Raw genomic sequence first — 27,017 nt, 5'->3', positions numbered from 1 at the left:
AAAGAAAGGCCAGATTGCTTAATGTCCAATAGTCAGTCAAGTATGAGCAGGAGGGGTACGGACATGGGAAAAAATTGTTTAGCTGAACACCACTGTGTGAATCACTTCCACTTTCGGAGATAGGTGGTGCGAGTATATTGTGTTCTGCTATGTAGGAGCATCCTCTGAACTTGGTCAGAGCAAGCTAGCTCGTTTTCGGAGAACCATGTGGGTACCAGGCTTTGAGGTGAAGCATGGACAGACTGAGGTGAAGAAATCGGCCGTGTTGCTGTAATAAGAGGTTCGGAATGAGGGGCAATGAGATTGGTGGTCAAATTGACATTCTGGTGAGGAACGGATACCACGGTTGTCTGGGCCACGACGGGGCAAATCAAGATCACCGTGGCACGATCTGTTCATATCTTTGTGAGAACTCTGTGGAGAACCAGTATAGGGAGGAAAAGCGTAGATTAAGTTCCATTGCCATGGGACCATAAATGCTTCTCCCAGGTAATGTTTGCTGAATCCTGCTCTGGAGCAAAATTCGGGACATTTCGTGTTTTTCACAGTTGCAAAAAGGTCTATGACCCCAAATGCGGAATGTGCTGCGGATGATTGACTTGTTTATCTCCCACTCATGATCCCAGGGAAAGCGTCTGCTTAATTCGTCCGCTGTGGTATTCATAACTCCGGGAAGATAGGCAGTCGAAATGCGGATGTTGTTCGCAAGGTACCAATTCCAGAGCTTCATAGCCGCTGTGCAGAGCGAGTGAGAGTGAGCTCCTCTCTGCCTGTTTACATAGAACATGCAGGCAATGTTATCTGTTATGCGTACATGTTGATTCCTGATTAGTAGGAGGAAGTGATGGCAGGCATTGTGTATGGCTCGAAGTTCTAGGACATTTATGTGCAGGGAGGTTTCGGTGGAAGACCACAGTCCCTGGACTGTGTGGTGAGACATGTGGGCGCCCCACCCTGTGAGGGATGCATCGGTAGTCATTACTGGGGATGGAGTGTTCTGGAGAAACGGGACTCCAGAGCAGAGGTTGGAGGGAACTGTCCACCATAGTAGAAAGTCTGACTCGGAAGGGTATGGAGAGAGGCTTGTTTAAGGAGTGCACGTTAGGTTTGTAAACCATGGTCAAGCAAGCTTGGAAGCACCTCATGTACAGGCGTGCCTTTTAGACCACGAAAGTGCACAAGGCCATGTGGCCTACTAGCTGTAGACAGCCTTGGGCAGTGATCTGGGGACTGTTGCGAAGTTTTGTGGCCAGAAGTTTTATGGTGTTGAATTGGTCGGGTGGGAGAGATGCCAACCCTGCTCAGGAGTCGAGGTCCGCTCCTATAAACTCCAGGTGCTGGGTAGGGCATAATGTATATTTGTTTTTGTTTATTTGTAGGCCAAGAGATAGGAAACAATCAATGGTGAGATGCGTGAATAGGAGAGGTTTGATGAACGTCAAGGCTTTGAGGAGACAATCGTTGAGGTAAGGAAATAATATGAACCCTTGTTTTCTGAGGTAGGCAGTGACTACTGCTAGGAGCTTGGAGAAAACCCGGGGGGCGGTGGAAAGTCCGAAGGGTAGAACCCTGTATTGAAAAATGTGTCGAGCCGAGGGTAAAACGAAAGAAACGTCTGTGGGATGGATGCATAGCGACATGAAAATGGGCATCCTGTAGGCCGAGGGCTGAAAACCAATCACCCTGCTCCAGCACTGGGATTATGGTGGTGAAAGTAACCATCTTGAACTTTTGCTTTTTGATAAAATTTGTTGACCCACCTGAGATCGAGGATCAGTTGCCATCCCCCAGTTTTCTTTTTTATTAAGAAATAATGGGAATAAAAACTCTTCCCTCTGTGCTGTTCGGGCACAAGTTCTACTGCTCCCACCTAAAGGAGGAGATGTACTTCTTGGAAGAGTAGTGGCTCATGAGAGGGGTCCCTGAAGAGGGATGGGGAGGGTGGGTGGGTGGCAGGCAAGGAGAGGAAGGGACTAGAGTAGCCATTTGTGACGAGCTCTATAACCCACTTGTCAGTGGTAATGCTCTGCCATTGGTGGGAGAATGGCCGTAGGTGGTGTCCAAAAATAGGGACATGGGGTGTAAGCGCTGAAGTGGGAACGTTGTTTTCTAGGTCCTCGACCAAAACTTCAAACCTGCTTATTAGTTGGAGGGGGTTGAGGTGTTACCGAAGAATTGAGACGACGACGCTGGTATCTGGGTCTCTGGCGTTGCTGTTGTTGCTCCCGTGATCTATGGAAGTGCTGTGTATATGCAGGGTAGCGTGGACAGTGGTAAGGTTGAAATCTATATTGTCGCCTTCTGGTCATAGTAGTTTGTATTCCTAAGGACCTGAAGGTTGTCCTTGAGTCCTTCATTGAATGAAGTATGTCATTTGTGGTAGAAGCAAAGAGTTTGTCACCGTCAAAGGGAAGATCTCCAATGGTACTCTGGACCTCTCGTGGAAAGGAAGAGGAGAGCCATGAACCTCAGCGCATGACCAGTGCTGTGGGGGTGGATCTTGCTGCAGTATTGGCTTCATTCAGGGCCGCTTGATATGATTTGTCCCTCAGAGACTAAAGCAGTGAATTGTTGCTTCTTTTAATCTGGAATGTCCTCAATAAAGTCCATGAATTTGTTATAGTTCTTGTGGTTATATTGTCAGAACTGCAGTGTAATTAGCAATACGAAACTGTAGCGTTGAAGATGCATACACTTTACGTCCAAGGAGGTCCCAGCGTTGGATGGGGTGGAGCAGGAATACTACAGTTTGGCCGCATCTACTACCAACGAGTTTGGCGCTGGATGGGTAAAAAGGAATTCAGAGCCCTTAGAAGGGATGAAGTACTTGCGATCTGCTTATTTACAGGTAGGTAGGCTTGTAGCAGGGATCTGCCAGATGGCCTTAACAGGCTCTAAAAGGGCTGCGTTGACTGGTAATGCAACCCTAGAGGAAGAAGAGGGCTGTAGGATGTCTGTTAGCTCATGCTGTTGTTCTGGGACCTCCGTCAAGTTAATTCTCAACTCACTAGCAACTCTTTTAAAGAGATCTTGAAATTGTGAGAAGTCATCTGAAGACGTTATGTGGGAAGGGGAAGCAAAGCTCCTTCAGGCGGTACCTCTGGGTCTACTGGAATAGGAGCAGGATGTGATTGATCCTGCAGTTGTGACAATGCTGCCTGGTGTTTTGTGTCAGTGGCAGGTACATCAGCTGGTGGTGCTAGGCAGGTGTTGCGCCTGGTCGAGGTGCAGTAGCGAGTGTGTTCTTGAGCATATGCTGCCCATGGGGCCCAATATTGCCACGGCAGTGGGAAGGGCATAGGTGGTGCCAACCAGGGGTTCACACACCATGGAGCAGGATCTTGAGAGTAGAATGAGGTAATTTTTCTGTGACCTCTGCTGACAGGGGTCTGAGGATGGGAATCTTAATAGGATGAAAAATCCCCTTGCGGTCCAGCTTCCTCATCACTTGAGGAAGGCTGTGCAGACCCTGAGTCAGCCATTGGAGAGAAGTATGCATTCAGTAGGGGTGACTGCAGGGTAGGTGACATGAGGAGATCCCTTGACTGAGTAAATTGCAGTGCTGAGGGTTCTGTGTGAGGTGAAGGCTGTGCAGGAGGAATCTGCTGAGAGGAAAAATTCCTCTGCACCGGTGTTTTGAGCCTCAAATCACTGCTGGTCGGCTCAGGGGGTGTCAGTGCCAGAGCCGGTGCCAGGAGATCAATATCGGCTGCGGGGGGTCAGGCAGGTCCTGATATGTCAGCACCGCATCCATCCCGGCGCCGAATGGTGCCAGAAGAGAGGCAGGCAACTGGAAGCCTGAAGCCTCGGCACTGGAACTTTGTGATGTCGCTGCAGCCGCAGGCAGCTTTTGCGTGGTGCCGGAGGAGCCTGGTGTGTGAAATGTACTCAAGCGGGGAAGCAGTGGGAAGGAGGCAGTAGACCTGCCCAGAGACAGCTTATCCCGCAGGGTTTCCTTCATAGATGACCGAAGGGTGCCCTCTTTTCGAAGTTTTTTTTGTTTCCTTTGAGGCAGGGGGAGGGAGAGGCGGCTGTGGCAGGCAGCGGAGCCGGAGTCAGCACCTGGGTCTGAAGCTGACCCCAGGGATCTCTGAAGAAGCAGTAGTTTTAGTCTAAGCTCCCTGTCCTTCCATGCCCTGGAACTAAGTTTGCTGCAGCGGGCACATTTTTGGGGAATGTGGGTCTCCACCAAACATTTTATACATTGTGAGTGCCCATCTAACAGGAGGATAGGCTTCTTGCAGCTAGAGTAGCGCTTAAAGCCAGGGGAGCCCGGCATGTCAGAAGTGGCTGCTGACAGAAACGAAGAAATTTTTTTTTTTCTTCAAAAGAGAAAAGGGTAACTACTACTAATAAACTAACAATAAACTAACTAGAAGGGTAATTTTAACGAGAAGAATAAAGTTTAGTGAGTCTGCTGAGCTCAATCTCAGGCCAGGGATGGTAGAGAAGGAACTGAGGAGACCGGCCATACATGCGTACTATTAAGGTATACTCAGAGTGGCCGGGCGGTGGGGGGGCAGGCTCTGCGTATGCGTGGCCAGTACGAGTACTGCTGCAAAAATCTCAGAGTGAAGGCACAGGGACGCACCAACATCTGGAGTGGAGCACCCACAGGGACATCTCTCGAAGAAGAACCATGATTTTGAACATTTAACAATACATTATTACAAGAATTAAAACAGTTTAGAAAAACATATTTAAAATATGCTCATCTTTAAAAAACAAAAAAACCTACAGGAAAAGAGACAAGGGACAGAGGCCTCATGATAAGAGTTACCATAAAAACACACCAGCATAATGAGGAAATGTTAAGAGCCACATAATGCAGAGTTGCTGAAACCAGTTCACCATCTAGTAAATGTTGCAATAAAAACAGAAGAGGAGTTCCAGCGGAATGAAAGAGCAGGTGGCAGAAAAGCAGGAAAGTTGCAGGTGAGCTAGAAATGAATGTCCAGGTAAGAGAGGCAGAAGGAGAACTGGGAAGGAAGTTAACAGTGGAATGGGATCATTTTACTTCAGGATTTTTATCAGTGTAAACAGATTACAGAAGCATGACATTTCTCAAAGCTTCCTGTGCTTGTTCTAGTGCAGCATTAACTATAGCAAAAAATATTGTTTCCCTGCGACACTTGAGATAAGAAGTAAGGCAGGGATTTTCAAAGGGGCCTTAAAGAGATTTTAGGATTAAACCTGATTTTTGTTAGGCTTTAATTAAAAAAACCCAAACAACAAAGTATTTTTGGGGAAGGGCTAGAATAGAAGCTTCCACAAAAGAGATGGTTACTCACCCTGTGCAATAATAGAGGTTCTTCAAAATATGACCCCCTATAGGTGCTCCATTGTAGGTGTGGCAGCACCCTGTGCACTTGCGATCAGAGATCTTCATCAGCAGTGCCCATCAGATTGCACATGCACACTTTCCATCTTGCGCCATGAGCGGGATGTATATATAGCGCTGTGTGGTCTGACTGCTCCCAGTTCCTTCTCTGTAGCAGAGCTAACGTTTCAGCTCTGATGCAGAGGGGAGGAGGGTACGTAGTGGAGTACCCACAGGGACATATTTTGAAGAAGCTAAGTTACTGCATAGGGGGAGTAATCTGCTCTTCTTCCCCAATTGATGTCCCTCAATTGATGTGCTCCACTGTAGGTGACTAGAAAGCAGGGCCCCTAATTAGAAGGCTGGGGCTTCACAGCGGTATTTACTGCAGATGATAGGACACAATCTGCTGAGGCATCCTGAGTAACGGTATAGGGACAGGCAAAAGTGTGTGCTGATGGCCATGTGGCAGCTTTGCAAACGTCAATCAGGATATTATTGAGGAAAACAACAGAGATGAAGAGTGAGCAGATGGAATGTGCTCTAGTTCCAGGAGGAGGTTGTCAATTACGTAGTTGGGTAGGACTGATGTATACTCAGAGATCCATTTTGAAAAGCCTTCCTTAGAGATGGCTGCACCTTTCGCCATTGAGAGGAATTAGCATGATGATTTTCAGAATGGTTTAGTTCTGTCCAAGTAGAAAGCTAATGTTCGTCTGACATAGAGGGTATGCAATCCTGTTGGTTACTGTGAGGCTTTGGGAAGAAGCAAGGAAGGTGGATAGGACTGATTGGAGATGGAAAGAGGATGGTACCTTGGGTAAAAATTTAGGATGCAGACACAGAGTAATCTCGTCTTTGTGAAAAACTTTGTACAGGGGGTATGCCACAAGGGCTCCAATTTCATTGACCCATTGGGCAGAGGTGATTGTGACAAGAAATGCCTTTTTCATAGATAAATGAACCCAGGAACACATTGCTATTGGTTTGAATGGTGGTCTTGTAAGAGCACAGAACAAGGCAGGGGTTCCAAGCAGGGGATGGATCCCATATGTGAGAATAAATATTTTGGAAGCCCTTTAGGAAATATTTCGTGAGTGAAGACAGAGTGGCCATCTATGTGGCAGTGAAAGGTCGTGATTGCTGCCAAATTCACACAGATGGAGCTGGTGGATAATCCTGATCATTTTAGGTGTAAAATATAGTCCAGGATAAGTGGTAATGAGCATTGCGTCGACCTAATGGGGGAGACACCAGCATTAGAACCTAGTCCATTTATGGAGGTAAGTGCGTCTAGCTGTGTCATGTCTGTTGTTCAAGAGTACTTGTTTAAAACTACTTCTGAACAGGCAATTTCTGAATCCTGGAACCATGGAGGAGCGATGCTTTGATGTGGAACAGCTGTGGATTGGGATTGAAAATGTGATCCACACCCTGAGAAAGGCGTTGCAGAGTCAGGCAAAGAGACATTGGAGGGCATACTTCAGTAAAGGAGGTATGTATACCAGACTTGTCATGGTCATGTCAGAGCTATATGGATGACTTGGGCCTGGTCCCTCTGTATCTTGTGGAGTACACAGAACAGAAAAGGAAAGGCATAGAGTACTAGAGCATCCCATGTGAGGAGGAATGAGTCATCCAGGGATCTGTGTCCTAGTCCTGCTCGAGGAAAATTGAGGGCAGCAGGTGTTTTTGCCACAATGGAAAATATCGATGGTGGGTGATTCCCAGCAGTTGAAGATGTGCTGAATGGCTTGCATATCCAGTTCCTACTCATGATCGTGGGAGAATTGCCTGCTTAATGAATCTGCAATGGTGTTCTGGTGTCCAGGGAAATATGCGCCTGAGATAGTGATGCCGTGTTGGATACACCAATTCCATAATTTCAGTGCCTCCAAGCATAGAGTTTATGTACAACATGCAGGTGATATTGTCTGTCATGTCTCTGATGGCGTGATGTGCAAACAGTGGGAGAAAGGGTTGGTAGGTATTGCAGATTGCCCGTAGCTCCAGGAGGTTGATGTGCTGGGTGGATTCAATGAAAGACCATCTACCTTGGACTGTATGATTGCGAAGGTATGCTCCCCAACCAATCAAGGAGACATCAGTTGTTAGAATCATGGATGGTGCTGGCTGCAGGAAGGGAATCCAGACAGAGACATTTTTGAGTTGAGTCTACCTGAGTAATGAGTCCTTGACCATCATGGGCATGGAAAGGGGTTTGTGCAGGCTGTCTGTGAGGGACATGACTGTACATAGCCATGCCTGAAGACACTGCATGTGTAAATGTGTATACTTCACCATGAAGGTGGCCGCCACCATGTGACCGAGCAGCTGGAGACATCTCCTGGCTCAGATCTGGGGGCAGGTTCTGACCTTGGATACAAGATTGACTATCACTGAGAATCTAAGGTGGGAGGAAGGCTCTGATTTGTATGGCATCCAGTTATGTCTCAATGAACTCCAGATGTTGCACAGATGTCAGTGTAGATTTCTGTAAGTTTATGCGAAGCCTGAGGCTCGAGAAAAGATCCATTATCATACGGATGGTGTGAAGGGCATTGGTTTCGGATGGGGCCCTGAGACTATAGTCCAAGTATGGAAAGATGACGATGCCTTCTTGTGTAGGGAGGCAGCAATTGCTGTAAGGACCTTGGAGATCAAGAGCTGTCAACAGTGGAAAGGGCAGTACCTGGTCCCCACGATGAACCGGAGGAACCATCTATGGGCAGGGTGTATTATGATATGAAAATACGCATCCTGGAGGTTGAGGGCCAAGAATCACTCCCCCTCCGTTCCAGTGCTGGGATGATGGTGGCGATGATAACCATCTTGAAGTGTTCCAGTTTGACGAACTTGTTTAGGTTTCAAAGGTCTAGATTCAGGCTCTATCCGCTGGATTGGATCAGAAAGTAATGAGTAAAAACCCTTTCCCTATGTGCTGGAATGGAACCGGTTCTATGGCTCCTAGTCATTTGTTTCTTCTTGTAGGATGGGTTTGTGAGAAGGGTCCCAGAAGAGAGATGGAGTGAGATAGATACGAACTGGATGGAGTATCCTTTCCAGGAGATCTCTATGACTCACTGGTCCGAGTAGTTAGCCTCTGTGATGGGAAGAACAGGGCTAAATTGGTTGTCAATCAGGGGGATGTTGAAGATGGCTGATGTGAGAAACAGAGGAAGGCTTCTCAGTCAACTGTGGCACTCTGTACCTTAAAGAAACACCCTGGAACCCCCATATTCACCATTGTCATTAATTATGTTTTGTACAATGTATGCCTTGTGAGGTATCATTTTGAAAGTCTTGATCTGCTGAACATTAATATCCAATTGGATTGCATGTGCTATCATTGTATGTGAAGTTATGAAGTTCTGCTGTGTGTGTATGTGTTACTGAAATATGTTGGGAGGTTGGGAACACCCACAACCAGCCTTTCAGGCCCAACAGTGGAGTAGCCAGACATGCTGATAGCCCATTAAAGATAATCCACTATCCCAGAAACTGTATACAATGGAAACTTCTCAGAGAGCACATAGGCAATCGAGAATACTTGACCAATGGGGGTGGACCCCCTCCTCCCACCATGTCACAAGCATAGATCTTTCCAGCAAGTTGGAAGAAACTATAAAGAGAGGAAGTGACACAGTGACTTGGCCTCACTCCTCGCACACCACCACCTGGAAACAGCTGGAAGACAAAGACTGAACTGGCGAGGGTGGCCCTGGGCTGGAGGAGAGTTCCAGGCTGTGTATTGAAGTTGTGACCTGTTTGTACCATCTATCAGAGTGAGATACTGCTTTATTCAAATCCTGTTTAGTTTATAGAACTCAGATTGTGAATTTACTTTTATTTCTTAGATAACCAACTTTGATCTCTACGCTTACTACTTATCACTAAAATCTAGCTTTCTGTAGTTAATAAATCTGTTTTATATTTTACCTAAAACAGTGTAATTTGGTTGAAGTGCTTGGGAAAGCTCAACTCAGTTTACAACAGCTAGTGTATGTCTTCTCCACTTAGAGGGAGGGCAGATTGGATAATGAACTTACACTGGTTAGGCTTCTGACCAGGGCAAGATGGTACAGTACTGAGACGCAATGCTGGGGGGACCTGGCTGGAGCTTCTCTATTTTTGATTCATGAATGGCTGGGAGAAGCCTTCATGTAACTCAGTTGGTTGTGTCCCTGCCTGTGGATGTCTATGCACCACCTGCCAGAGGTTTGTAGCTTGCCAACTGCATCACAGAAGAGGGGTTCAGCGGTCCCACAGTTTAGGTTGCACCCTGGGAACCCCATCACATCAACCACACTTCCAAAATAGCTGTTTGGGTGGAGGCATGTGACAAATAGCTCCCTGTGGAGTTGTATGTCTGCATTTGGTAGGGGGCTTCTGTCAACGTTGCTGGGTATCATACTGTCGCTGGGGGGTGTATTACAGTGATTGGGATCATGGAAGGAGTTGGTACTTTCTTGGGCGTCTCTTTGGCGCTGCACTGTAAATGCCCAGAGTGTGGGGAGGGTTGCTCGGGAGTCCTTAAGCGAGTGAAGGGAATCATCTGTACTCTGCATGAATAGTTTGGGGCCCTCAAAAGGGCAGGCCTTCAGTGGTGCTTTGTACCTCTTTAAGAAAGCCCGAGAGGTGCAGCCATGATGTCCATCTCATTACAACGGCAGTTGCAATGGAGCAGGCAGTGGCATCCGCAATGTCTAAAGAGGCTTGTAGAGCTGTGTGGGCCAAAAGGTGTCCTTCAGCTATGAGTGCCTGGAGTTGTTCTTTATTGTCATCAGGAAGGTCTTGATAGAGTTCCTGTATTTTAGAATAGTTGATGTAATTATACTTAGCCATGAGAGCCTCGTAATTGGATATACAGAATTGGAGAGTAGCAGATGAATAAGATTTATGACTGAACAAGTCCAATTGTTTCCAGTCTCTAGCATGGTGTGCTAGTCGAGATTGGTATTGGTGTCCTTTTTCTGGTGTAGGAACCAAGGAATTTGGGGTGGGGTGAGTAGGTGGGATGGATGCTGGGGTCTGCCAGAGAACCTTGGCAGGATTGAGAAGGGCCTCATTGATAGAAAGGGCTATTTTGGGGGAGGATGTGTGCAGGATGTTGAGCAGCTTATGTTGTTGATCCTTCACCTCCTCCAAAGGACTGGGGAGGGAGTCTGCAATCCTGAGAAATAGCTCCTGGAAATGTTTGAAGTTGTAAGCTGTGGTGGTGGGAGGTGGGGGCACATGATCACTTCTTCCCCAATAAGGTGAGTGGTAGTGGAATTTCCTCCTCTTGTTCTTCCCTCCTCATCTGCTGTAGGGAGAGGCTCAGTCTCTGGTGGATGAGAAACTGGTGGAGAAAGCAAAGGTATAGGTCTCCAAGCTTTGCTCCATGGGAGGCTTCCCAAACTGGGCTTTTGTAAATAGTTCGGGGTCCCAGTTTGGCCAATGTGAAGAGAGTGGAACATGGGGCTGCATCCATTGTGTCTATACCAGAGTTCTGGTTCAGGTGTGGATTTTGAATAGTGAAGGTGTGTAGAGGAAGTTGTTTGCTCCTGTCTCGAGTAAGAAGGAGTGATGGAGCACTCCTCCTCTTCCTCGTTGTCATTGAGGGACGGTGCCGTCCTCGAAGAGGAAAGGGAAGAAAACTTCGAGTCTGGAGAAGAAGGTGGAAGTGGGAGGAGGTCATATTTGAGTAATGGTGACTCAGGCATATCAGATACAAGTACGTCTTTAGGGTATCTGAATTCCTGGGGAGGAGGTAGGAGCATCATCAGTACCGGTGTATGAATCGATGCTGAGAAAGAGATGCATTCTCCTGAGCAGCCAGCAGGCGGAGCTGAAGAACTGCTCGGTACACAGGGTTGTAGGTCTGCCTGGTTAGGATCTTAAGACTGTTGTTTCATTCATGTACTCTGAAGGGCCCTGGAGCTATGTCCCCTGTCGGAGAACGGTGAGGTGTCTGACCTCGCAGGGGATGATTTTCTAGTAGGTGGTATCTCAGTGACTGATGAGGGATATCATTTCTTATTGTCAAAGTGGGAAAGAGATGACTCTCTCAGAGGGACTTGGGAGATGAGAATCAGCAGATGAACTTGCAGAGCAGGGAAAGCTGAACAGTGGGAGAGTCCAGTCCCAGGTCTGATTCTTGACGGAGTGCTTTCTCCATGAGGAGAAGTCATAATGAAATGTCCCAGTCTTTTCTGGTTCTGGCAGCGGGAACATTTTGTGTGATGCGTCCCTCTACCAGACAGTGAATGCACTGAGGGGGCTGTCTCTTATTGGGAAGGCAACCCAGCAAGACACTCACCTCTTGAACTCAGAAGATCTGGGCATAAGAGTGAGAGGAAAAAGCTTCCAAGTCAGGAAGCAGAGAAATGAAAATCTAAGCTATGAAGTAATGAGTAGGGTAAAGTGAGAACAATTGGGGGGGGGGGGTGGGCAGGAGGAAAGAAAAAGAAATTACTAAACTAAACTGAACCTAACAGGTAAGGCACTATCTAAAGGGTCAAAAAGGAGAAGCAGGCTCTGCTGCGGATTCATCCCAGGCCAAAGGCGGTAGTGAAGGAACTAGGGGGTGGTCGGACTGCACTGCACTATATATACGTCCTGTTCACAGCACAAGACGGGGAGGTGTGCATACGCAGTCCAATGGACATTGATGATGAATATCTCCAATCCCAGGCGCAGGGCAAGCTGCTGCACCTACAGTGGAGCATTCATAGATTCTTCAGTGGAGCACCCATAGGGACAACACTAGAAGAACTACTAAAATATTCCGTCCTGTAACTCCAGTGGGAATAATCAAAGAAAACAGAGATGGTTTGCAAGAAAAAAATATTTTTATTTATTTTTCTTATCACCAACAGCCAGAGTGGATAAAAACTGATGATTTTTTTTTTTTGAAAAAAATTAGTTTTTAATTTAAATTAGAAGTTTTTCTTTTTAAAAAGAAACCTGTTTAAAATTAAATCTGAATTTAAAACTAAATATTCTTATAGCTCTGTGACCCGTTCCAAATTTTTAACATCATTTGGGGCGTGGACACCAAGACCTGAATATAGAACTCCAATAACGGTCTTACAAATGCTAAAGAGATAATACCATCTCCTTATTCATATTTGATATTTCGCTACTTATGTATCCCACAGTCATGTACGCCCTCTTAGTTACAGCAAAGCACCGACAGCTCACTGTCAGCTGGTTATCGACCATGACCACCAAGTCCTTTTTAGTATCGCTGCATTCCAAGATACAGTCTCCCACACTGTGCAACCTATGGCTTTATTTCTAGACATGCAACCTTGCATTTGGATCATTCAAATACTTGTTCAAATGAGTCCACCTGTTAACTGAAATCCTGAATCCTATACCCTGAAAATGCACAGAAAATGGAGAGTCCAACCAGAAGACAAGCCATCTTGCATAACTATTTGAACTAGATATAGAATTCTTCCCACTCAAGTTCAAATATTTAACACAGATACACTGTCTGAAGTCCTATACATACAGAATATTCTTAATTAAAATCAGTTTATTATTTTCATTTTTTGTATACCCTTTATTACTATTAAAATTAACCAGAACAGATATTAACATGAATTAATGGAGCTTGGAGCTTTGGGTTTCTCCCATAATCTTAATTTTACTGAGCTTCCAAAACAATAAACTGCTAGTAAAACACTTAGTTTGCGCTCTAATTTTAATGCAGGAATGTCATGCAATTGGTGTGCCACACACTGATCCCTTTGTTCAGTGGCATGTGCTGGGTGTTTTCTATTGCAGCTCGGATTCTTAATTAATACATTAAGATATCTCTCAGTGACTGGTGTATTATTGTAGTAAAATTACTGAACAGTCTTTGCCTAAATTATTTTTGTCTTAACGCAAACTACAAATGCTTTCAAATGTATTTATATTCTACAAAATAGCATCCAGTCTGCATATCTGTTCAGCAAACTACTTCTGCAGTTCAGATATGATTTGACATTTGGATATATGCGGCCGGGGGGGCACCCACCTTAGGAAGCTAAGATTAAGTTTGTAATAAAAAAGGATTTCAAACCCAAAACATCTAAGGCATTTTTAACCATAGGATTGAGGCACACAAATTATGCAAGTTAATTGTACTTTAAGACTGGGCAAATTACTTCCCATGTCATGAGTCCATCGCTGTAGTGTTCAACTCCATGCCAGCTGCTCTTGGGAAATGTCTGGCTCCAGTAATGTTTACTCATGACCCTGATCTACACTGACCAAAACACTGTCTTTAAAACTATATTAGATAACACAACTGCTCGAGGTTGTCTTCTAACACAAGCAGGTTTTCTAGGGAAGACAAACCCACAGAGAAAAGTGGCAGAAGAGCGAACAGTGGCGTGAGAAAAGGACAAGGGTATAGAGATGGATAGAACTGAAGCAGGAATGTATACTTGTCCCTTAAGAGTCATTGTCATATTTTAAATCTTTTCTTGTTTTCCTTTGCACACTTTGCTAGTTTTTTATTCTTTAAATTTTAAGTATGAAAATAATAGTTGAAGCCAGCTTGCTGGCCCATTCAAGTATTTTTAACTGGAGGCTCACCATAGCTCTGGAGTTAAGCACTTCAAAGCTTGACCCTTGACTCTTTGGCATGCATGGAGTAAAAGCACTAAAGCAGCAACTGATCCCAAGTTAAAAAGCAGATCTTCAAGCCCAAAAGAATGTCAGTATCAGTTGCTCAAAGCCACCAAGTGTTGCAGGCTGGATAGTATGCAGTAAATGAGACATGTAAATGAGACAGTGTGCAGTAAAAAACCCACTAATTAATTTGTTTTTAGATTTTTGTTTGTAAAGGAAAATGACAGGAAAGAGAAATTACCATAGAACTACATGCTAGATCAGCACCAGATTGCTCTATTCCCACATAATGCACCACTCAATGAGGCACAGGTTCCTGAAGTTAAATATTTAGATTTAATTCTCTGGGCCTAACATTTTTCATATTACATATTTTAGATTGGATTAGTAATGCTTAATATTTTTTATGCCAAATTCTTTGGAGTTGCCTTTATCAATAGAGCTCTAGACTTGTAAACAAAGCCCACTTACTAAGAAATGTTAAATTACCTTTGGATTTTTACCCTCTTTGGCCAATAAAGCACGTAGCCGCTCTTGCGAAGGTGGTGCAATGAAGATAATATATGGTTTCAAGTCTGAATTGCGTAGGGTCTTCAATGACTGGAAGAAAATGTTCCATTTATTATTTCAATCTCATTAATATTTGTAAAGGAAAAGTATAGATGCACTGTTCACATAACGTTCTCAAATACTAAGGTAACTCAGTATAAATTTAAAGAGTTTATTTAAAGTTGTGACATTCCTTAATAGCAGCATTATTGTCTGGCTATGTGGCTAAACTCTGGTGCCATTCACCTCTTCCTGTGCAACTGGTATTACAACTTTTTTTCCCCTTGCTTATGGAACCTCAACATTTACTCTCGCTCAAGAGTTCTTCATAGAAAAGTAGGTCAACTGTTCACCAAACTTGACTTGGCAGAAACTAAATATATGAACTCAGACTAATTACTCTTCTTTCAGTGTCCAAAGTACAAACAGCCTTAAACTACAGTTGCAATTTCTCCATATACAACTGAGAACCAGTATATAATGTGTCTTGTTACGTACTGTCAAAAATTCTATATATAGCATTAACCTTAAAATTAGAAAAACAAACTAGTTATCCTCTCTCAGTTTATCTTACCAAGACACACCAAGTGCATTAGTGATGTGCTAAGCACCCATTTTGCAGTTTTGTGGTAAGATCACACGATAGGGAGTCAGGAGAACTGGATTCTATTTCTGGCTCTTCGAAGGACTTCCTTCTTTGTAACCTTGGAGAAGTAATCATCTCTCTGTGACTCAGCTTCCTCATTTTCAAAATAAGAATACTGACCAGCCTCACAGAATGTGTTAATAAGTTTAATTAATTAATTTTTAATTATGTTTTGAGATTCTCTCATAGACCATCCTAGAGAAATATGGAATACTACACTACACAGACCGGAATGCACGGTCAGTGTAAATGTGACTTTTTAAACTTCTGAAATAGGGTAAGTTCTCTAAATGTATATATTTAAAAGCAAACAATGGAAATCATTTACATAATTTCTTTGTAACTACACCAATGTGATTTTCCACTATTTGTATTTGATTATCTAATTGCTATTTTACACACGGGCTTAACAAATACAGGGCAATTATATGTGATACTGTAGCTGGCATAACTAGACTATAAAAATGCCCTGGCAAATCATTTTGGTTTTACTAAAAGTTAAATTCTAATGTGCAATTTTACTTGTTATTAAATACGTACGTGCTCTGGTTATTGTACATAGAGCTGACCAAAAATGGGATTTCTGATCTGTAGAAAGTTCTTCTTTTTCTAAATTTGGTTTTGTTCCAAATTGGAATGAATTCAAGCTGTTTCAAAGTTTCTAGTGAATTAGAAATCCCCGAAATATTTCATGAATCAGAAAGCTGATATATCGTGTTTTCTAAATGAAATCTGCTCCCCAGTACCTTGACAGTGGCTGAGTGAAACCAACAAGGATGTCAATTTCACTTAGCAGCAGTTAGGGTAGTGGGGTCTGTGTTTCTGGGGCAGCCCTGCCATGTGGATCTCCCCAATCTGGGACAGTCTGCATGGTGCAGCAGCCCCAGAGATGCACATCCTGGGAGCACATCCCAGGTCTTCCAGGTTCTGCAACATGGAGCTTGGAAGGCCCGAGAGCCCCACTGTTAATAAGTGTTCTACGGTCTTCCAGGCTCCCTTCAGTAGAGCTGGGGATCAAGCCCTGGTTAGAGCTGGAGCTCCTATGGGTTTCAGGCTCCCAGCTTCAAGGCAGTGAGCATGGAAGTTCCGGCATGTCTGCCTGCCCCAGAGTCATGGAACCTGCAAGACCAGGTCCTCAGGCTCGTGGCAGCCTATAGACTGGAGCTGTCCCAGAGTCACTGAACTTGTAATATGCTGGCTCCCTAGCAGACCAGCAAGCCGGCAGGTTTCCCATGGCCCCATCAGAACCTTTCCTTTGATTCGCCAACAACTTACCTAACCTGAGAGGTTTTCACAAAATATTTTGGGTTTGACCAATTAGCACTTTACAATGGAACAGTTTCATTGGAAAATTTCCAGCCAGCTCTAATTTTACACCACCTTAAATATCGCTTGGTAGATTCTTGAAAAATAAATGTTATTTCTTAAAGTAGTTAATTACTAGACAAGTGAAGTAAGTACTTTGCTAATCATAACTCCTCGGCTATTGCATGTTAATTTCCCCGCTGAACCAAACCAGCACAAAATATTCAGTCTCATTACAGATGCGTTATTTTACTCTATACAAGTTCTTATACTGCACTCATCACCGTAGTGAGCACCTTCCCACGTTCGTCTCTCTGAAATAAATCCCACCAGCATATGAATTGCAGCAGTGAAAAACCACTAGATCTTTGTTTTAAATAGTTTTTCTTTTAAAGTTATTGTCATTTAATTGGAGGAAACCTTACCCTCTCTTTTCCAAGCATTTGATGAGTTTCCCCTCTAAACTGCATGCTGAGTTTCAACTTGAGCTGGAGTTTTACCATATGTTTCAAAATATGTTTAGAATGAAAAAAGCTTGATCCCTCAAAATACAGAACACCCTTTCTTCAACTTTCACTTAAGTCAAGGGTCTCAACTACACAGATTTATTCCACATGCAATTAAAGCACTAGCATTGGCCTATGTTTAGATGGTATGTTATTGAGCATTCATGCTATCAATCCTATTTCACCTGCATTTATCCCCGGGTCAACACACACACATAGTTACGTGATGCAAACTCATTGCCCTCTGTGGAACAATGGCAGGAGGGCTCATAACATTTTACAGCCTTTGCTGTAATTTTACAAGATAGCAAAGGCTAAAAAGAGATCATATCAGTAACTGAGTTGTTTAAAAATATTGCTATATAGTCCACCTGCTAGAGCTGTTCTTTCTGGGGACTGCATGAGCACTCCCTTGCAAATCAGTGCCTTAGGTGAAAAGAGAGGTACCATCCCCAAACTACTCCACCATCTGCAAGATTTCAGAGTCCAGACAGTAAGAGAATTCCACGGCAGTGGGGGAAGGTGGGCATTAATTATCAACATTCCTTAAAAAAAAGTTAAAAGTACTTAGGGCTTCAGTTTCCAGAGCACTTTTCACAAGTACTATTTATCTACAGAACAGATATGGATCAGGCTGTAGATATACAAACTTCCTGTACCTTATCTGCCAGAACGCCTGAACAATATATAAAAGGGGCAGCCCGAAGGATTGAACAGGCTACATGCAGACGGATTAGTAGGAAATGGATTGTGACCAGGTGTTCGTTTCACACAGGTCACCAGCGTGGTTTTACTAATACCAGATGTAGTTCCTTCATTAACATGTTCAGTTTTCATAACAACTGCTGCAATGAAATGTAATACCTGTGTATGGAGATTTAAAAGGCATATCTTCCCAGAGTTGATTACTTGCCGCACAGAGTCTATGCTGGTACCATACAGATTCTTCTCAAACTCGCCATGCTCAATAAATTTCCCTGCAGCTATGTCAGTCTCAAATGCCTGCCGTGAGATGAAATGGTAATCTCTGCCAGCCACTTCATTCTCTCGCCTACTCCGAGTGGTATCTGAAATTAACAACAGCCAAACTAACGTTGAGAAAAAAATGGGTGTACTTCTCAAATTCCAAATGGTTCAGGAGTAACACCTTTTCAGGCTATAGTACTGTGCAATATCCAATTAGACAAAAGGGCAGCTATTCTCTTTTCAAAAATGAGTATCTTTAAACAGATTAGTCTGTGTCAATTATATGATACTGATCTTGCATTTAGTGATTTTCACCCAGAACGATCTGGAAACTCTTTACCAACTAGAAAAGAAATCTCTTCACTATGCAGCCACTTTGGATGGAAAGCTCCAGCTGTTTAACAACACACAGCAACATAATTCAGGACATGTAGTGGAGAATATTATATTGAATGGAAACTGCAGGGGAATTTAGGAAAGCAGAGTATAATCATCCCAAATTGGAATTTAGCCAGGACCCCTATGTTAAAATCACTTACTATTGTGAAGTGTTCCATGGGATTTTTGACTACTGTAAGTGTCCCAATTTTATGTCCTATCTGGGAGGAAAAAAAAAAAAAAAGGCACTTCCAGCAGCACCTAACACCATGCTGGGGCACTGTTCCAATACTGACTTATCAAAGCCACTTTCTGCACACAAAGGTTATCTTTACTGATCCTGTAACTCAGAACTGATCTTACCCTGCTTAGCTTGTAATATTCATTAAGATCATAGACTGAGGTGATCTGGTTGCAGAATATATTTAGGCTGATGGTTACACAGTCTGATGGAACACACCCCTGTATTCACACCCTACAAACTACTGTAATAATCTTTGTACAAGGTATGCCATGTAAGGTATCATTTGAAAACTCAATTTCCTGGTCAGTATTGTCCTGATAAAATATATGCAGCAACATTGTATGTGAAGCTTTAAGACTTTTCTATACAATGATATTAACGTATGTTCCAAATCACACAGCGCTGTCCAAGCAGAAGTTGGCAAGTTAGGTCTATCCTAAATGAAGGAATGTGTGTTACCTTGATTTGCATTTAAGCAGTAAACAGAGTCATCAAGCAGGAAGGGAAAACAAAGGAAGTTCAAACAGGAAAGAAAAGAAAAAAACCCAGCAGGGAATATTCTTCCACACAGAATCTGTCTCCCCTAGTTCTCAGCTGGAAATAGGTTTCAAGAAGAGGACTGGAACTGAAAAGCAGGGACAAACACCCCAAGGGACCCCTCTCCTCCCTCCCTGCACATCTCTTTTTCTGCACTTGAGAAGACAAAAGGAAACAGCTGTTGGACTTTGGGACGGGGCCCTGACCTGAAAATATGATCAGTAATCTACTGGAGCATGTGGTGAGAAAGTCTGCTTTGCAACTAAGATAGTTTCCCAGGTGGGAACTACTTCAGCAACGCATTTTAAGGCGCCCAAGGTTGAAGGGCAGGGGTGATAGCCCCCCACTAGTCTGAATTGTACCCATTGTGTCACATCTTCCCTTCAAACTTACGAGGAACTGCAGCTGCAAAGCGATCTACTTCATTATTCATTAGTCTCTGACGCAGTTCATTCTGGCCGCAGTTCTGTGGGCCAATCAGGACAATGGGCCTTTTCCTATTTGCTGGCTGGTGATACAGTGACATTTCCTCATAGGTTAAAATTTCTTCATTGTCATAATCTTCAGAGAAAAAAACAAGCAAACAAAACAAACCTCATGAAAAACATTATTTAAAACAAAGATGACAACCAGATATAGACATGACTGATGTTATTACTACATGACAAAGACAAAGTGGGTGAGATAGTATCTTTTATTGAACCAACTCTCACAGACCTCTTCTTCAGGTGTGGAAAAGGTAACCAGAGTGTCAGAGCTAAATACAAGATGGGACAGCTTGTTAAGTGTAAGGGGTTAACACATTGCAGGAGATCACTTAAAATGAAACAAGAAACCCACAGTTCATCACACTTACCTCCACAGATCAATTAACCATCCCACATACAAGGAGGAATCTTATCTACATCCAGGCACTCAGATACTACAGAATATGCTCAAGAGAACCTGTTTCAGTACAGGAAAACAAAACAAAAAAAACCCCAAACAAACAACCCCACACACCTCTACTCCATATGGGGTATCAACTCATACCCCCAGCCCTTTTAAGCTCATCATCAAAAGCAAGCTTTCCACAAACCAGGATACACTAACTCAAAGCAGCACCAGACCAACAGATGCAAAACCTGCAGACCTATTTCTATGGTTACAATGATTAATAACCCCTGCAACACACCCTTCAAGACCTATGGGTCCCAATATGCCAATCACAACACGCGGTGTACCTCATCAGTGCATCAAATGCCCCAGCAACAACTATCTATCCCTCTCAAATAAACCAGACAATCTCTATCCCTCTCAAATAAACTCTCATAGAAATATGATAAAAAGACAAACATCCTATTACCTGTGATTGAAAACTTCACACAAAGCAATCACTCCATCTCCGATCTCGCAGTCCTCATCCTCGCAAGAAAACCTATATAACCCCTTCAAAAGAGGAGGCTAAGAATTTGAATTCACAACTCTACTAGACACTAAAAATCATGGACTCAATAGACACACTTTTTATGGCTCACTACAACAATTTTTAACCTACTAACTCTCATTTGTCCTATGACTGCAGAGGTGTTAATTGCCCACTTCATTTTAAGTGGTCTCTGTGGCATTCAAAAGCTTCTCTTTTCTACCAACACAAGTTGGTCCAATAAAAGATACTACCTCACCCATCTTGTGTCTCTCATATCCTGGTAACAACATGGGTATAACAACACTATTACTATATGGCAGTATTAAATGCAGTGTGAGCCTGACACACAATGTATGGAGCTTAGGGAAACCCATATCCCTTCCCTTCTCACTGTGCACCTCTCACTTCAGTCCCTCTGACAGGTCTATCAGCCTTGTGGCTGAGAACTGGAAAGATCTCATTGCCTCTGGTTATTTCTCCAGGATTGCGCTATTTAGCAATGAAAATTTTCTGACAGGAAGAGGAATGTAAGTGTGCTGTCAGGCCCTAATGGCATGTATTTAGGAAATAAATTTGCTGATATGTTTATAAATTAGGTTTCTAATAAAGAAACAGTAATTCAGCGATTATTTCTTGGTATTTATATCTATAACCAAAATTCAATTTTTTTCAGACTTTGTCATACATCTAATTTGCATTTACCATGAATCCCAAAGGTACTTTTGTATATAGAACTCCACTGGAACGAACTTTCTGGGGACACAGTTTCAGTCTCATATTGAATACGCATAGAACATTCAATATGAAATAGCAGGGACAAGCTTTATGTAGCACATAAAAAAAAAATGAGTTTGTCATTGTTATAGCAAGGCAAAGAATGTTCAGGACATTTTAGCAAGATACACCGCTACCTCAATATAACGCTGTCCTTGGGAGCCATAAAAAATCTTACTGCGTTATAGGTGAAACCGTGTTACATCAAACTTGATTTGATCCGCCAGAGCAAGCAGCTCCACTCCCCCAGAGCACTGCTTTATCGCGTTATATCCGAATTCATGTTATATCGGGTGGCATTATATCGGAGTAGAGGTGTAATTCTAAATCTGGCATACAGTTCACAGCAGCGTTATTACTACTTACCATCGTTTTTATTGGCATTGTACAAAACTTTTTTCCGTTTCTTTTTATTTTTCTTTGCACACCAGAGTTTTCCTGAAAGTCAAATTAAAAAAAATCACTAGAATCAGAAATGCACATAAAACCAAAGCTTCTTTTTCCTGACTGTATACTTAAAGATGGTAGGATACATTTTGTCTTTCTACATATTTTACCTGTATTTAAGTAAATTAAGAAATAGAAGTTTCTATAGATTACAGATCTGTAGTATTAGATTCATATAACTCCTACAACACAATACCAAGAGCCTCCTGCATTGCTCAGACTCGTAACCTGAGATCATCTAACTCCTGTTGCTCTCTTACCTAAATACATCTAGTACATCAAATACTCCCATCTTTCCTTCCACATTTCCAAGGGCCACTCTTTCTGTTAGGTCTTTACTGTTAAAAACTCTTGACCACATACTCTTATTTTGTGTCTTGACTATTATAAACTCTTACTTTCTGATTGCCTTAATATCCCTCATCTCCCTGCCAATTCATACAAGACAGTTGATAAGGACCTCCTCTTTGTTGCTTTGACCAGACTTTATCCACCCTTGTCTAGTTAAGGTGGTCTCAGAGTGCACAGATCTTTAGAAGTTTTCTTCTAACCCACCTCTGTCACTATTGTAACAACTGAAGGGTGGTGGATGAAATTCCTCTCAGAGACAGTGAGAGGCTCATCTCTTGCAGCTCTCTTGAATTACTCTAATGAGATCTGCATGTGCTATGAGAACACCATTTGAGTATTAACAAGTTCCTACACAAACTTCTTGCCTACATTTAGAATTTCAGAGAATTATCCCATCTGTCCTAGATCAACAGGTGGGAGAATTTCCTAAAATTCTGCATGTAGACAAAGCTCCAGAGTTCCTGTGACAATCAGAGTCCAGACACTCCAAGGAGAGAATGGAAGGTTTAAACTCCAAAAATGAGCAGTTGAACCAACTGACTGCATACTGTATTATGGTACTGTAAAAGCGTATCAAGTAAGGTCTTCTATAAAACCTTGTCATGTTCTGAACTTAATGGTCATTAGGACACATCTACAAACTATAGGTATGAATCTACGAATTTATCTACATAGAAAAATGCATTCATGACCTGTACTACAACTTCAACTATACCCAAGACTGGCCTTAGGGAAAATGGCACCCTGGGCAAACTTGTATTTTGGTGCCCCATATCCATCATCCCTGGCTCCCAAAGGCTCCCCCCTTCCATCACCTCTGGCCCCCACTGCCTCCCCCAGTATTTAATTTGTATTGAAAGAGATGACAGAGTTCAGCTCTGGCCCAATTTAAGCAGTGGCAGGACAGCCTGATACTGGTGGGTGCTGGCTGGATACCCAGCTCTGATAGCAACATCACCGTCAGCAGCAACACAGAATTAAGGGTGGCATCTTGCAAGAGCCCATGGCCTTCGTGCAGCCCTCTGGCCACTCCTGGCTCACCTGGACACCATTTCAGATTTTACAAGGTAGGAGGAAACTTTAACCGTGATTCCAGCAACTACTTAGGCATCTGAAAATGTGTGTGTCTGCGTGTATGTAGATAACTTAGGAGTTAACTGACAGGAGCAGTACATCTAACTGCTATATAAAAGAAAAAAAAATAATATAAACTCCAATTAAAGCCAGATTTAAAATTTATATGTAAAAGATCAGGAAATAATACAGCAAAATATTCCCAATCCCAAGCCTTGAGGAATCAGTTCTGGAACTTTCATACATATCAGAAACCCATGGTTGATACTTCATACACTGTATCTAGTGAAGATAAATAAAAAAAATCTGCTTACTTTCTCAAACAACACACATTGCGTTACTGCCATTATCTACTTTATTTTAGTCAACTGTATTTCATTTCACTAGAAACATACTTAATTTTAACACACATGATTAAGGTCCCCCCCCCCACTTTTATTAAGAAAAGGAATTTGTTTTTCTAATGATTTTGGCATTTACGTTTACTGATCATAATAATGTATGTGACTCACCAGCACATGACTCTATCATTGCTACTGGTATCATAATTGGAACTGCATTTACTTTCATGCAAATTTTAAGTTATTTTACAGATACAACTAAAAAATAAGCAACCTTCATCTGCCCAGTGTCTAAAGTTGTGTGTTTCATCTTATGTTTTTTAAACTGGCACTACTATGGTTAGTACAAGCTAAATTTACATTATAGAAGGATACTATTATTTGACTGTACCACTTTAAATAATGAATGAGAAAGCACAATATGATAATAAAAGTAATAATAATTAATTACTCCAGCCAGGACAGGTTAGACATTTTAGAACTCATTACTCAAAGAACTGAATGTAAATATGAGAGAAATAAAATTATGAAATGCACACACCAGTCAAAAAACTGAAAGAATAGCACTCTAATCCTTTACAACTTTGAAAGAATAAAATTACAGAGACTATGTGCATTGCAGGAAATACCAAGAAGTAACAACAACAATAATACAAACATGTATTGGGGAGTGTGTCAGAGAGAGAGACTGTGTGTGTGTGGGTGGGGGTGGGGGGGAGACAGGGGACCATAAGAGAGACAGCATGCTGTCCCTTTAAGCAGAGCGGCACTCACCAGTCTGAAGGCTTGTTCAGACAGCAGCACTTCCAGCAGCGTCATCTCACTCCTGAGCCCTGTCTCTCCCTCCTCCTCCACTCTGTGGAGATGGGGTACATGGGCAAGGGTTGGAGGGACACCCTGACATCAACATCCCCCCTCTCCCCAGCAGACAGGAAAGCTCCCAGGAGCAGCTGGTCAGGGCTGACTCCAAGGCAGGGAGCGGGAGCAGGAGCAGTACAACAGCAGAGCAGGTGGGGGGCGGGGCAAAATACTTCTGCTCATAATGGCATCCCGGGTTTTCACTGCATTGACCTGCAGGCTCAGCCTTTGATCAGGGCACTCAGGGCAATTGCTCAGGGCAGTGTATTGAAGGAGGTGCCTTTGATACCTCCCACCTGACCTGACCTGCCGACCAAGAGCCACCTGAGTTTACAGAGACAGCCAAGCAGCGAGAGACAGATACATTGCTGGAGAGGGCAGCCCCAAACTGCAGCTTGACTAGGCACTCAGTCAGGTAACTCCTCCAGTGAGAGCAGCAGAAGTGGGTGCCCAGGGCTCCCCACTCTCCCCAGACAGAGGGCTCCCTGTGTTAGAAGCCATGACGAGTGGGGCGGGGCTTGAAGAAGCTCCTGATCAGATCTCTGGGATGGATGGCTGCGGTTGAGTGGAGGGGGAGGGGAAGGGATGGAATGTGTCCCCCAGAAGCTTGTCTCTGTCCCAGATGGGGGTTTGGAGCAGCCTCCCTGCTATCTAGGTTGTGGTGGGGGTGGGCCTGCTGTACTAATGTCCTCTAAGAACCTGCCCCACTTGTCCAGAAAAGAGCTTGCGCTTTCCACCACCACTGCAAACAGGAGCACACACTTAGCTCTGCACAGGTGAGCACCAGGCTAACCAGGGGTGCTGCATTACCTGTAAAGGGAGAAGCAATCCATAGGGTTGCCATGAACATTATTGGTTCATTCCCTAAGCTGTCCAAAAATGGGAAAACAAATATATATTGGTGGTAGCTGACCCCAGATACCCAGAGGCAGTGGCCCTCTCTAATATAGAGGCAGAAACAGTGGCAGCTGCACTCATCTTCACAGTTGTTAGAGTGGGTTTTTCCAAAAGAAATACTGCCAGTTCATGGGTCAAATTTCACATCCCACATATTCTCTCAACTGTGCAAAAGGTGTGGGTTAAAACAATTAAAGTCTACCCCTTATCACCCAGAAACAAATGGGTTGAAAGATTTAACGGGACACTCAAATTCAGACTAACAGTGTAGGTACATAGAAAGGCAAGGGACTGGGACATGCTATTGCATCACCTATTGTTTGCTTATAGAGAAATACCTCAAGAATCGACAGGGTTTGCCCCTTCAATTTCTTATACAGAAGAAAGGTCACAGGGCCCACTAGATTTGGTCAGATTTGTAGGAAGGGAACAATGACTCAGAAGGGCAACCTGTAATTGAACTGGTATCCAAGTTCAGTGCAAAGTTAAAATCCATTATGGAGCTGGTAGAGCATAACCTTGAAAGAAGCCACACTGTACAAAAAAGCGTGCATACGAAAAATCATGCGAAAAGGCCTTTGATAGCAAAATATCAGACACACCACTTGAATTAACATTGGTACGACAGTTCAGAAATTTTCTTTAGAATATATATCCAACCTGATTTCTCTGGCTCCTTGTCTTCTTCAATGGTTTGCTTCATTGCTTCTCTTTGCTGTTGAAAGCTCTTTCCTTAATGTACAAAAAAGGTACATAAAAGCAGTTAGCATTGGAAAACAATGCCTATTTCCTTTTACAAGCAAGATGCCAGTTTTCTTTAACTAATTTCTCAGAATTACACAACTACATTATCATCATACCTCTCAATCTGGTAAGGTCCAAGTGATACACACTGAGTGACAAAGATCCAAAATGAGGGACAATGTGTCATATATGAAACTTAAATTCTATGGAATTCATTATTTTAGGGTAAATAACTTTCTATAATCTCAGTTTCATTACTACAGTTATTGTATATAATTTTAAACAATGAAAGTAAGGAGATGGTGAATTTGTGTGGAACGGAGGCAACTGACTGAAGTGTAATCCTTCAAAATAAGGGATATTTGGACAGGGACTGGATGATCCAATATGATTTTTCCATCTTTAATGTCTATGATTCTCAAAGAGCTGAATCCTTCCATTTAAGAAGTACCAAGAAAACACTTATAAAAGGAGAAAGTTATTTAGAAAACTGTCATTCACTGTAGCACAGTGGTTCTCAAACTTTTGTACTAGTGACTCCTTTCACATAGCAAGCCTCTGAGTGCGACCCCCCCATATAAATTAAAAACATTTTTTATACATTTAACACGATTAGAAATGCTGGAGGCAAAGTGGTGCTTGGGGTGGAGGCTGACAGATCACGACACCCTAGGTAATATCCTTACAACCACCTGAGGGGTCCCAACCCCCAGTTTGAGAACCCGTGCTGTAGCGTTCCCAACATACCCCTCTCAAGGAAGAGAAGTGTATCTTTAGTATCACTCTGAGCAATTCTGTTTTGAAGAGTGATTATAGAAGAATTTCATTGTTTCTCAATGATTTTCATATTAAATATGCTCAGTTTGCAAGTAAAAAAATGTATTTTTTCCCCCAAATAAATTCCAGCTCTGCAAAATCAGCCTGGACTTAAAGAATCAGACTGGATTCCTTTTCATGTCATGCAAACACCACAAAGTAATGAAGTCACACTCGTGAAACACCTGTCTTCAGAATTATTTCTTGTTCATCATATTGCTGCCAATGGATTTGCATTGCACAGGT

The 27,017-nt window shown here is 43.0% G+C and overlaps 1 protein-coding gene across 4 annotated transcripts in view; it reads right to left on the bottom strand.

Moving 5' to 3' along the window:
- Positions 1-27,017, bottom strand: part of PALS1 (protein associated with LIN7 1, MAGUK p55 family member) — a 140,706-nt gene that overhangs the window by 3,681 nt on the left and 110,008 nt on the right. For all 4 annotated transcript variants that reach the window (XM_075065348.1, XM_075065347.1, XM_075065349.1 and 1 more), the window contains 5 exons: positions 25,872-25,943; positions 21,610-21,681; positions 19,455-19,622; positions 17,801-18,003; positions 14,420-14,530 (listed from right to left, as the gene is read on the bottom strand). In XM_075065348.1, coding sequence (XP_074921449.1) covers positions 14,420-14,530; positions 17,801-18,003; positions 19,455-19,622; positions 21,610-21,681; positions 25,872-25,943 — 626 coding nt within the window. The remainder of the gene's footprint in view (positions 1-14,419; positions 14,531-17,800; positions 18,004-19,454; positions 19,623-21,609; positions 21,682-25,871; positions 25,944-27,017) is intronic.

This window comes from Chelonoidis abingdonii, chromosome 4, assembly GCF_003597395.2.
Source record: "Chelonoidis abingdonii isolate Lonesome George chromosome 4, CheloAbing_2.0, whole genome shotgun sequence".
Lineage (NCBI taxonomy): Eukaryota > Metazoa > Chordata > Testudines > Testudinidae > Chelonoidis > Chelonoidis abingdonii.
The sequence above is the reverse complement of the archived record's forward strand: the minus strand, read 5'-3'. Positions and strand labels throughout refer to the sequence as shown.